Below are 13,159 nucleotides of genomic sequence, written 5' to 3' on the forward strand. Positions count from 1 at the left end.
TATCAGATGGGAGAGACACATGATGGCAGAATACTGCTGGAGCCGTCCTATCAGCAGAAATCATACAAACTCAGCTTATCAATGACTTCTGTGTGATTAGTTCTGTAATATACTGAATATACAATATACTGACATTATGCCACAAATGTAATTTTGTATACGTAGGCATATCTAGTTTAATTTTGCCTAATTTTCATGTTTCATTTGTTTTCTATTAGGTTATTATTGAGGTCATTATTTCAAAAACTAATCTAGCAAGACCCATACCATACTTCCAGATCCATTTATATTTTTCCTTTTCCTTCACAGGAAATCTGTGCATCAGACATAACCTAAAATGAATTTAATCTGTTTGGCAAGAAAATGTTTGTTGACCAGTGTTATTATTATTGTTTGATATTTATATAGCGCCAACATATTACACAGCACCGTACAAAGCCTATAATAATGTCACTAAGGGGCTCACATTCTAAAGGCCAATTTTGGCAGGAAGCCAGTTAACCTAACTACATGTTTTTGGGAAGTTGGAGGAACCTGGAGTACCCAGAGAAAGCCCACACAAACACAGGGAGAACCTACAAACTCAATGTAGATAACGTCTTTGCCAAGATTCAAACCTGGGACCTGGGGCTGCAAAGGCCGGAGCGCCAACATGCTGCCTACCTGCTACAATTTTTATTCTCACTTGAGTTGAAAATGGGTTTAGATTATTTTCTATTTACCTTTATGTTTTGTAGATTCTGTCTGGACCCATCAGTGGAGTTGTCTCTTGTATTAGAATACTGTCCCTCTGCCCTGACTGGAGCGGACCTTTATTCTCTGTGTTCTGATGCCATGATGGTGGCAATTAAAGAGAAGATTCAACACCTGCAGGAAGGTGAGTGGACACTTATGTGGTGAAAAAGTGGTGCACAGGTTTATGCATTATTTTTTCTTTTTTTTTACTGTATAGTCTGTAGTTTTTTTTTGTGTACTGTTTTTTTAGATCACTGTGTACCATTCATTTTCTCATTCTTGATGTGGAAAGGGTTAACACTGTAGGGCTGAGCACTGACATTACCTTTTTGGTGGCGTTTTTTGCAAGCTGGCTGCTGCACCTGACTGAATGGGAATTCTGATCAGTTCCTTCTTTTCTAGCTGTTTATAGTTAGTAAACACCCGAGGCTTCTCTTGCTTTGCCCTGCCCTGTGCTTTAAGCTGCTTTTTCGCCATTCACAATATTTCTTTGACAGAGGAGGGCCAGTGTCGCTGTACCAAACGTTCCTAACTCCCTTGCCCTTTGCTTTGTGTATATTAATTTGACTACACAATCACCTCTTCGGCACCTCTGCCTGCAGATGCTTTATATTATTTGCCCACTGTATTAGTAGCTCTGAACCATTTTCTGACACCAAGTTTCTTTAGTCTCTGCCTAATGAACTTGTCCCTTGAGGGCAAACTATGCAATATTGGTGAAAAGGCCTTAAAGAAGTTATCGCTAATATAGCAGCAGATATTTTATTGACGGAAGTTGTGGAGAAAATGGTTTGTAGCTTTAACTATCTGTGATGTTTTCCTCAAACTCCAGTTTATCTCCCACACCAACCTTCTGTCACTATACATGTTTTTAGGGCACTGTGGTTAGGATTAGGGTAGGACTTTAAAAGCTGCCTCTGAAATGTGCGCCTGCTCTTTATGGTCTTTGAAAGGAACCACCCTTTTGGATTGGCTTTTAATGTTATCAGTAAGGTTGCTATTTGGAAACAAGACCACACATCTTCTCAAGTGGAAGAATCCTAGAGGAACCAAGAGTGCCAAGTCTTCCACCTTCTCTGCAAAGAAACATATTTTCAATTCTGCTCACCTGCCTCATCCCTGCTAGGATCATCTAGGACAGAATGCTTAGGTCCTCCTGGAAAAGTTGCTTTTCAGAGTCCTCCAAATGACCAGAGATGCCTTCTTCTGCATGTATGTGCAACCCCATTTTCCAGAGTGGGGGAATGTTGTTGGACTTGCAGACAACAGTATTTATACGAAGGGGTTCCGGGAAGTTCCTGGCTTTGCCCAGAAAGAAGAGAGCCAGAGTTATGAAATAACACATTTATTTCACATATTCCCCCCTGAGACCAATGCACTTGGTACAGCGTAGTTGCAGCTTTTCTAGACTGTTCAAATAGAGTCCTTTGGTTGGTCCACAAACCAGTTCTCAGCAGCATCATTGACGTCGGTCCTCAAAACGTTGCCCCTTCAGGTGTTTCTTAAAATTGGGGAACAGATAATATTCCCAAGGGGCCAGGTCAGGTGAGAAGGGGGAATGGTGGACCAGTTGGAAACCCAGGGTGTTCAATTTAGCAACCACAACGTTGAACATGTGTGCAGGTGCATTGCCCTGCAAAAAAAGGATCCCCCTTGGTCAACTTTCCACAGCATTTCGTCTTAATTGCCTCCTTCGGCTGGTCTAGGGGGTAAGCATAATAATGTCCGGTGATACTAGAACCCTGAGGTAGGTAGTCCACTAACAGAATACTGTCTTTGTTCCAGAAAACGGAAGCCATGACTTTTATGGCCGATTTCTGGGTTCGGAACTTCTTCGGCCGCGGAGACCCGCTGTGGCGCCATTACTTTAACTGTTCCTTGGTTTCAGGATCATAGATGTGGAGCCAGGTTTTATCCTCAGTCACTAACCTAGCCAAAAAGTCCTGTGCAGCTTCAAAATGGGCCAAAACTGCTTGTGATGCTTCAACTCTTTCCTTCTTCTGATCACTGTTCTAACATTTCAGCACCCACTTCGCTGAAAGCTTGCCATGTCTAGGATAGTGGTGATAACAAACCCAACATGCCCCTGTGGGATATCAAGTATCTGGGCTATCTTTTTGGCGGATATTCGCCAGTCCTCAATAATCAGCTCATGGACATCGCAGGTTGCCAGGTCAGTTGAGGTTTGGGGGTGCCGACTGCGGGGCTCACCTTTAACGGTGAAATGCTCACTCTTGAAACGAGATATCCAGGGTTTGACAGTGCTGTAGGAAGGACACTTCTCCCCCAGTGTTTGTGACATCTAGGAGATTGCCCGTAGCAACGGAGGGTGTTTCAAACAGGAAACCGGGCCAGCAGGTTATCTGTGCAACAAGGGTTTTTATTCACTAATACTATTTACACACAAAAACAGGCAAAATAGCCTGGCCGATGCTGAAACTACTTCCTGAGGGAGCCGATTCCACATTTTCACAGACCTTACAGTGAAGAATTCCTTCCTTATCCAGAGCTTAAACTTCTTTTCCTCCAGATGCAAAGAGTGCCCTCTTGTTCTTTGTAATGATCTCAAAGTGAATAATGACAATCCAATGTTTGTTTGTAACATGGGAAGCTCCTTACAATTATCCATAACCCTCCCCCCAACTATCCCCAATCCACCCTCCACTAGTGTCTGACCCCTGACTAACCTTCCAGCCACCTTATTTACCTGTCCTACCCCCCTCTGTCCAAGTTGAAATATCCCTCCACTATTCCCCCAAATCTTTCCCCCAGCACTTGGGCCCTAACTCACTGTTAGATCCTTTTAATAACACTAAGTACTCTAAGGCCCTAACCATACAGCTTTTCCAACAAAGTCTGTATCTTTTACTCATAGTTCACCCTGGACCTCCTCCCAACTCACCAGCCAAGACAGAGTCGCATGAAAAAGCAGGCTGGGAGTTTATATCTCCAGTCTAATTTCCAGGATGCATTTTAGCTGAGACAGTACACCTGATCATACCCAGGCCTCTTTAGCTCCCCCACCAGGCCAAGAAGCTCATTGTCATTCAGCCTGGTACTTCAACCCCACCTTCAGGTCAAAAGGAAAACTGTCGGAGTAAACAGAAAAATACTCTGCTTATAACCTGTATTTAGGTTAACTAAATACAGGTTATAACTTGCTTGTGCCTTTGCCTCAAAGCTTCTCACTAAAAGGAAAAAAAGTTTTATGAATCGCAAAGACCTGATATTTGAACAGTTACATACTAAGATATTGGGCTGTCATATGCCCCCACACTCATTATTCTATTTCATCCGGAAGGGGCAAAGCCAGGAACTTCTCAGCATCCCGCCAACATGTTACGCAGTGCTGTACAATAAATAAGGCTTGCTAATGACAGCCAGTGACACAGGAGGAGGAGAGGACCCTGCTCAGTAAAGTTTATAATCTGCATCCCCATACAGGTTACAGAAAATAAGCAAGTAACTAATCCTTCCTGAGCTTCATTTAGATGCTGCCAACCCCAAATCAATGCGATAAATAAATTGTCAGTAGAGAAAAAGAGAGACTGGGTTTTTTTGGCAGAGGTGTTATAAATGTCAAAAGTCACATACAATCCTGATAAATATTAATCATTGGTAGCAAAATTACACACATTCAACATAGGTCAGTCCCATTGTAACATCATGGGTGTTGTAGTTCACGGAGCTTCATGTCTTCTCTGGCTGTGGTCTTGGTGTTTCAGGCATCAGCTGTAGTCTAATCTTTAATCTAATATCTAATTCTCTACTGAAGATTTATTACTGTACAGGTTACCACATCTTTATTGAGACCTCTAACGCATTCTCATTATTCCCTAGGGCAGAATGATTTTAAAACTTTTTAAATTCAACTTTCACAGTTCTATTACTGTCCCTTTAACAGAAAGACTTCTTTGCTTCAGTGGATAATGTATAATTCTATGTCCCAGTATTTCTGGCCCACCAGTCTTTCTTTCAGTTTGCACTGGGGCCCCTAGACTAGCAGTTGATGGCCCTGCCCTTCGGCCTCGCATCGACACCCTAGATATTTATCACTGCTGAAGTTTCATATAATCCCTATATACAGCCCAGGCCAAGGTGTTATTACCTCAGGTCCTTCCATCTTTCACCTTTTGCATGATAGTTCTTGATCTGATAGTAGACAGTTGCAGTTTAAATCCAGAGCATTACAATGCAACATTCTGATGGAATTTGGGAGATTTTCCCTTTATGGGATCTACTAGATCATCTTGGGCAAGATGGCAAACTACTAGTCTTTATTAGTGTGGTTGTAGAAGCCCAGGTTTGAATGACAGAGGTCTCTTTTATTTCAGAGACCATTTGCCTCAGATATTTTTTGCCTTTACACCCCAACCAGCATATGTTTTCTGTCTCACTCCAGTTCAGAAAAGCTCTCTTCATTTTCTGGATATAGCTACTATTTCCCTTAAAGGAACCCAACCTTTATGATCCTCCATTTCTGAGTAGATTAGACAGACTGTTCTCATAGTTTATGGTTTCAAGCTTTTCTCTTTCCTGTCAAGCAGCACTTAATAAATCCCGCCTGGCCTTCCAGCATTAAACATAAATTATGTTTAATAAGGCAAAACAAATGACGTTCAGTTTAAATGTATGATTTATCACAGTATGAAGAATGTGGCTTTTAGAATATTATACAAATAGTTGAAGTGAAGTTCATATAATGGGGTCTCCATAGATGGTGAAGGCCAGGTGGATTGGTCACAGTGGATGGGGGAGATTGGGAGGTCATGGTAGATGGAGGTAAGGTGAAGGAGTTCACATAGAGGGATCAGATCTTTATTTTTTGCTTGGGTTGAAAGGGTAAATATAATTGTGATCAAATGGTTACGAAACAATTGGAGGGGGGAAAGCTAAAGATTACAGCGCTGCGTAATATGTTGGCGCTATATAAATAATGCATAATAATATCGCCCTGTATGAGGGAAACAAGTCATGTGTCTGAGAGAGGAGATGATGTGACTGGGTAACGGTACATGGGAAAGTTGAGGATGTGATTGTGAAATTACAGTAAGTGAAAAGCATTATTATGAGGGTTACAGTTGATGGGAGAAATTAAATGAAAAGATCAGTGTGCGGTGCATTATGCAGGACCTAATTTATACTTTTATTCTCCCCTAAGTCAGGAGTTTGTATCCCCCACCCCTTCTCTCTTGGAAGCATAAAACATACAAAACTAAAGCTATCAAATAGTGTTGGCCTGTCAAATATTGCTACCTGCTCACGTCCTATACAATGCATATTCTCAAATCCGGGGACCAACTTTTATCCCCATTATCTCTGCAATGGTCACCAAAGATTCTTCTAGATTAGCCCAAAGGGGAGGTGCACGTTACTAAATTTTGTTACCTTCGCTTCAGAGAATTTGGGGTTTAATTAAAGGCAAGTGGTTATGTGAGACAGGGTAGCACAGTATGATCATTAGAATTGTATTTATGGTGCAATAGGGATGTTGGCGACAAGAGTCCCCCACTTTCTCCATTTACTTTACCTTCTCGGTAGAGAGAAATGGGGTTCAATAGAAAGGGAAGCGGACAGTTATGTGTGACAGGGCACAGTGTGTTTTAAAAGGTAGATGTTCTAATAATGCCATAGTGATTACATTTTGGGGGGTGTTAGCCACTAGTGTCCCCCACTTTTTCCTTGTTTAAAGAAGGGAAGCAGTTAGGTTAGCTTTGTATGACATTTATAGTTTTGTGAGCTGACAAATAAAAATATAGGTGCCCCAGCTTGATGCTCCTTGCTATGGAACTGGCCCCTGGGGTCCACAATTTTCTTGTACAATTAAAGGGTCCCAGGAGCAGTGGCTGAATAGTCTTACCTGCAGGCTGGGGCATGTTCTGTTAGCTCCAATGCAGTTACTGAGGCGCTGGTCCAATCATCATCGGTCCATCCTGGAAGTTTCAGCACCAAATATCAAGGAAAAATGTATCTATTTCTTAAAGAAACGTCAGCTGTTAGGTTAAAATTAGGATCATAAGACAACAGACACCATTTGATCTATAGAGTTGCTGTTCGGACTTATTTAGAGGAAATTATGTTATTTATACAAAATTCAGTAGTTGAATGGCAAAGTGAAAAGTGACCTAAACAATTTCTGGCCCTGATGTCCGGGCTCTCTCATTTCACCCCCCAGGTCTTCATTTACTTTGTTACTGTTATTATTGATACTTTGGTTAATAGACATATAGAAGGACCCGCTCTTTGCCCCCACAATGCAGTCGGATTTCTTAATCTATTTCTCATGGATGATTCTGCTACAAAATGGAGGCTACAAACAAGATGAAGTCTATGACAAATTATTTTCCTTCTTAGATCCCAAAACATGACATTTTTTTTGCTGAGGAGCTGAAATGGGACGCAAAGTCATTAAGACCAACCGTTTAGAAGATTTGCAGCCTTTACAGACGCGACACTATTACACCGTGCCGCCAATCTCGTCATTGTAATGTGATGCCCCCAGGTAGCTTGATTTCAGGAGGCAGCTTTGATAGAACAAGGGATATGAAAGCTCAGACTCTTACCCTAATGTGCGGGGTAGCCAATCAAACAGGGACCTCGTTACCTTGATATCCTAGGCATAGGTGGCCTTTTTAGAAATCTAGCTCTTGGATTGGGTGATAATGGAAATATAGGCATAATTGGCTGCTCTAGACAATATGATTAGAAATATATTTAGACTGAGAGGTAAGTTTGTAACTTTTTTTTTTTTTTTTTACTTAGGTAATGTTTCAATGTCTCATTGACCTATGGAATCAGGTGGCAGAAGTAGATACTATATTGTTACTCTATGATTCTTGTGTTCTTATTTCTCAGGTGCCATGGAGCATTCCACTGAGCTGGTACTGCACATGGAGCATTTCCTGCAGGCCGCTGGTCGTCTCCAACCATCCGTATCACATCAGGAGTTACAGCGCTATGAAAAGATTCGGAGACAGTTTTCTGCCTCATCTGCTGACTTATAAGGGACAATTTCCCTGCTGAACGGAATTCTGTGATCCTCAATAATTACTTTGTAACACTAAAAGCAAAACATTACACCGCTGTTTTAAATAAGCCACTGGTGTATATGTACTGCACATTCCCTTTCGTTTGTTGCATTGTGTTTAGGTAATTACAAGGTAAATATTTAGATTGAGGCAAAGTAAGTGTTCAGGATTTGGCAGGCAAGTATGTAGGAATTTTCAGGGTAATCATTCAGTTTGAGGTGGTGTTATTATTTGGGGGTCATTTGGTGTTGGACTGTGTTCACCAAACTATGGCCCTTTTTTTTCTTTAACCTGCCCTCAGAGTTCCATTCTTAGATAACAGGACGCCACAAGTTAGGGAAATTTTCCTTTCACTGTAGCCTAAATTTCAAACATGCCTTTCTTTGTTCCTCTTCAATACCTGAAGGATTGAGGGAATTAGGAATTTACAGAATACAGACAAGAAGTTTTGTTTTATTATTACTGACAAATGTACTTATAAACACGTCTGTTCTCCCACTGTTTGTAAGGCATCTCTCACATTTATCCCTTAATGATGGTAAAGAATTAAAATGGATGCAATCATTTACTTGTGAACTGACTGCTTATTCCAGATTGATGTATCTTCCTCTTGAAGTAGGACACTTCCATAGACAGGTCCTCATCATATCACAGATTTCTCATCTTTTGTCTGGTTTCCAAGCATTCCATGCTGACTGCTGCAGCATTCCTAGAGGATTCAGAACATGGATTGAGCATATACTACCTGGTGAATTCCTAAATCCCGCAGGAGAGTACTTTTTAAAGTTCTACATTTTCTCATGTTTTAACTGTACAACAAAATGTTAAGGGGAACAAAATTGGAATATGTATGTTCATCTAACTGAAAAACAAAACCTAGGCATACGATGGATCTGCATCATGGCATCACGGTGTATTATCTTTTTTTCTGAATACTTCTATCTTTAGTTTATCCTTATGATCTGATTGTAACTTGCTGGTACTGTGATACAGGTCAAAAGACTTGCAACCGAATTATGGCACAATCACTCCTATTCTGTGCACAGAGTGTGTTGGTACCCCCTTCACTTACACAGTGAGAAGAGTGTGGCAGCAAGCCCCATAGATTAAAATGGGAAAGAATGGGTTCAGACAAATAGTAGGCAGAGAGAGGAATTACTTTCTTCTAGTAAATTCAACCTATGTGGTCCTGGCCCATACTGCACAATATGGCAGAATGCTTACTACATGTTTCAAACAATCAATATAAAAGGTAAAAGCTTTGCAGGATAGGAGTTTATGTTCTTCACCAATAGATGAAGGAGTTTATTTTCTGTTTGAAGAATTTATTATCAAAAGTACTACTTTGGACTGTAGATGACTCTAATACTACCAGTTTACTGAATGTTTACTTGGAATACAGTTTTTGTGCTATTCAGCAAGTGATTTGAAAAAAAAGCCAATGATTAACAATTATTTTTTTTTATCATACTTACTACTAGAGTGACAATCATCTAAAAACCAATATATATCCCATGACAATTTACTTTTTTCACGAATAAAACAGGCAGTTGCTAAATCTTCATGCAAACAGTGCTTGCAGTTAAGGTTGATATACCTAAATAAAAACATGAGTATATTTATTATATACCTTTTTAGTCATTTAGTCAACAAAATTATCAGTAGATGTGATGGTGAACTGTTGAAAAAGTAATTATGGCCTTGGCCCCCAAAAGCAGAACCAAACTCATTATTATTTTTATTAAACAGGATTTATATAGTGCCAACATATTATGCAGCGCTGTACATTAAACAGGGGTTGCAAATGACAGACTAATACAGACCGTGACACAGGAAAAGGAGAGGACCTTGCCCTGAAGAGCTTACAATCTACCCTGTTTCCCCGATGATAAGACACTGTCTTATTTTTTTTTGAAGGCCAAAATATGCTCTAGGGCTTATTTTCAGGGGGTAGGGCAGGGGCCAGGGTGGAGGAATGGGCACGGAGTAGATCAGAGGGAATTGGGACAAGTGGACATGTAGTAGACGGAGATGATGAGAGAAGAAAGGAGACTTTATCTACTGTAACGGCTGAGGGAGGCCAGTGATGATTTACAGGTGGATATGGTTGGAGCCGTCCTGTTTTTTTTAGGTATATGTTCAGTAGCAAACTACTTGTTCTTCTTGGATAGAAAAGGTTTTAAAGTTTTTCAAATTAAGTGAAAGTTAGAGGAATATTCAAATCCACTAAAGTCCACCAACCATTCAATGGAAACTGCAAACTGCATGGTACCGGTCCCAAAATTTCTGGAGACAAGGAACTTGTGGAGACATGGCTTTATAAACTGGTATGGACCATATCAATGACACTATGCTGATTTTTGTTTTATTACATTACACCTATTATGGGTATATTTTATACAATTTTTGTTACCAGCTTCACAATGCTGGCTTGTTTTCCTTTATACAGCATCCAATATAAACCATCTGATGTAGGGGTGTACTTACTTTTTTCAAGACAAAAATTTGCACATTTTTAGTACTTTCTTTCATGAAAGCTAATACACTAATATGACAGTTCCATATGTCCTCACCATTTTCTGCAGGCACTAATTAACTGAAGATCTAATGTTTGCCAGGTTAAATATGTTGAAAACATCAACAAGTTTTAATTATGTATAATTTTTCAGTAAGTCAAGGATTGGAAATGGACATGTAGAGGGTCCATAAGGTATGTGTTGAGAACTTGTTTAATACCAAAGAATGGGTTTAGGTTAGTTTTAATAAATGTCATTAAGGATGTTTGTATGTTCAGCAGTTTCCCTAAAATTGATATATGAACAATTTCTTAGGGATGTAGCTTTCCACTACTGCAAAACCTGTGGCTTCTGTCCAATGCTATCTAAAGTTAAGAGGGTTCTCAGAGGAGGTAATACCAACTACTATCTATTATATCCAGGGCTGGTTTTTAATGATAGGCCCGATCATTAGAGTTTCATGATCAACAACAGCTTATAGGACATCCAGACACAATAATAGTTTTTTACAGTTAGGTCCTTAAATATTTGTACAAAGACAACTTTTTTTTAATTTTGGTTCTGTACATTACCACAAATTTTAAATGAAACAACTCAGATGCCGTTGACCTGCAGACTTTTTAGCTTTAACTCAGTGTTGTTAAACAACATAAAAATGTGAGGAACTAAATCCTTTATTACACAATCACTTCATTTCAGGGGTAATAAGTAATTGGACAATTGACTCAAAGGTTATTTCATGGGCCGGTGTGGGCAATTCCTTTGTTATGTCATTATGAAGTAAGCAGATAAAAGGCCTGGAGAAAACGTCTCTATCCAAATATTTAAGGACCTAACTGTATATTGTAGACTATCGGTTCTTGGATGTGGTGATTGCATTAGTCTTCATTTTTCCTTCGAAAACATTTTCTGCAAGTACAGAAAATCCTTGTTGATCTTTACATCTTGACAAATCTTGTGTCCTCATATCTTTATGCGAGTTAAACTGAAACCACCGACCTTGTTCTCTTCTGTCCTAATTTTCCCCTGCCTTCCCAATGTAATGGATATAAGAAGAGGAAGACTTGTTTGTAGTCCAAATCAAGAGCATAGACTAATCCCAACAATTCTCCTTCATAGATAAAGCAAACCAGTATGCTTGTTATTCACAGGAATATTAGGTGAAAAAGGAAACAAAGTCTAAACATTAGGTAAATCAGCCATCACATCCAAATACTAATAAGCTGAAATGTGAAAATGACAGATACACTTTAAGTTACTCACTCATCGTTTGTATTGAACAAGCTTTCATTTAAAGCCACACACATGCATCACTGCTGAACAAAATAAAGCAACATTCAGGAGCCAGTTTTTCTAGTTTCAGTAAGTCATGAGGTTGTGCATACTAGGACAACAATAGAAAAGGCTTGGAAAATGCCAGCTAAAGCTTTATTGTGTAGGTGACTTGCAAATCTGGCTCCAGAAAGTTCTCCAGCACACATAACCAGATATCTCTAAAGGTTCTCATTTATCCAGAGCATTGTATTTCTAGTTAGACACATTCAGCTGGACTTGTTCTTTTAATGTTGAAGACATTTAGTAACTTTCCAAGCATACCCAGAGGAAATGGTGGTTTTAAATCTGCCAGCATTTCATCTGTATGTTTTTTTCATGCTCAGAATTGTCAGTGCAGCTAGGGTTGGGTTTATTAGTTTTATCTGTAGTTTGTGATGTGTGGCTATCATTTTTTGTGGGTACTCCATTTCTGTGTATAGTCAGTCCCTGAACTCCATAAAAGAGTTTATTTGTGAGATGACAGCTCGTCATTAGGAGTATTATAGGCAAAATGTTGCAGTTAAATTGCCCGTAATTTACTTTGGCCATTAAAACCAGAATGAAAATCACAGAAGAGTGTTTGTCTGTAGCTTAAATGTTCCAGTGAATCATAATACATTTGGATATTGAGTCCACATTGAGACCGTAGTCTGATATTCTTTGTTACCATTTAACTAAAGATACATGATTCATGTGCAACCTTCTCTTTATCTCTCTGAAACTCCTTTCCTCTTTTGGATCTTGCGGGTCCCTTGATGCTCCTTCTATTCTGTAATAGATGAATCCATATTGGCACAATCCGTAATGTACAAAAGACCTTCTTTAATAAAATGTAAATGATGACTTATTGTCCTAAAGTTCCAGAAGCAGGACAAACATTGTGAATAGAAATGGAGTCTATGTTTCTAGATTGATCATTTATTTAAAGATGGCCACATTGGATAAGGGATGAATTATGCACAGAAACTTGCGTTTTCCAGTTTTGATTCTAAAATCCATAGCAAACAATATAAATATTTCATAGCTATGCTTTATACCACCCCGCCTTTTGTTTTCTTCTTTTCCAAAATCATTTTTGTTCTCTGTACCATGGAATGTACATTTATGGAGAATCGTGCCCCAGCAGACTTATCCTAGACAATACTTCTTCCTTTCATGTGGACTTCTCGTACCTCTGATTGGTGCTAAAACTTTACATGTGATATGCTGGACAATTCAAGTGTCTGTGGTCTTACTGGCTAGCATTGGATTAAGTTTTTATAAGACTTCCATATATATTTTGATGAATGTTGAACAGTTGACCTCAATCTTATTATCCCTCAGCACAATGCAGAATACCGCCCATTGTTTTCTGCTTATTTCTTTTGTTTACTATTTTCCTCCTAATTACTGATATGTAGCTTGTTTATCTGTGAATTAAATTAGCAAAACGTTTTTCTTTCCATTAACACATTTTCTTACATTGTATTATGTCCTGATCATCTCCAATGCACAAACTTACGGGCACAACTCTAAATAAGGTTTCAGAGGAGTTGGGTAGGTTGGGTAGGTTGTTTTCTATTATAA

General features: G+C 39.3%; 1 protein-coding gene across 1 annotated transcript in view; it reads left to right on the top strand.

The window, feature by feature from the left end:
• PEX6 (peroxisomal biogenesis factor 6) overlaps positions 1-8,039 on the top strand; it is a 21,770-nt gene extending 13,731 nt beyond the window's left edge. Inside the window, exons 13-14 of the mRNA XM_072410331.1 lie at positions 738-877; positions 7,591-8,039. Coding sequence (XP_072266432.1) covers positions 738-877; positions 7,591-7,739 — 289 coding nt within the window. The 3' untranslated portion in view covers positions 7,740-8,039. The remainder of the gene's footprint in view (positions 1-737; positions 878-7,590) is intronic.
• Positions 8,040-13,159: the final 5,120 nt, after the last annotated feature.

This window comes from Pyxicephalus adspersus, chromosome 4, assembly GCF_032062135.1.
Source record: "Pyxicephalus adspersus chromosome 4, UCB_Pads_2.0, whole genome shotgun sequence".
In the NCBI taxonomy this organism is placed as follows: Eukaryota; Metazoa; Chordata; class Amphibia; order Anura; family Pyxicephalidae; genus Pyxicephalus; species Pyxicephalus adspersus.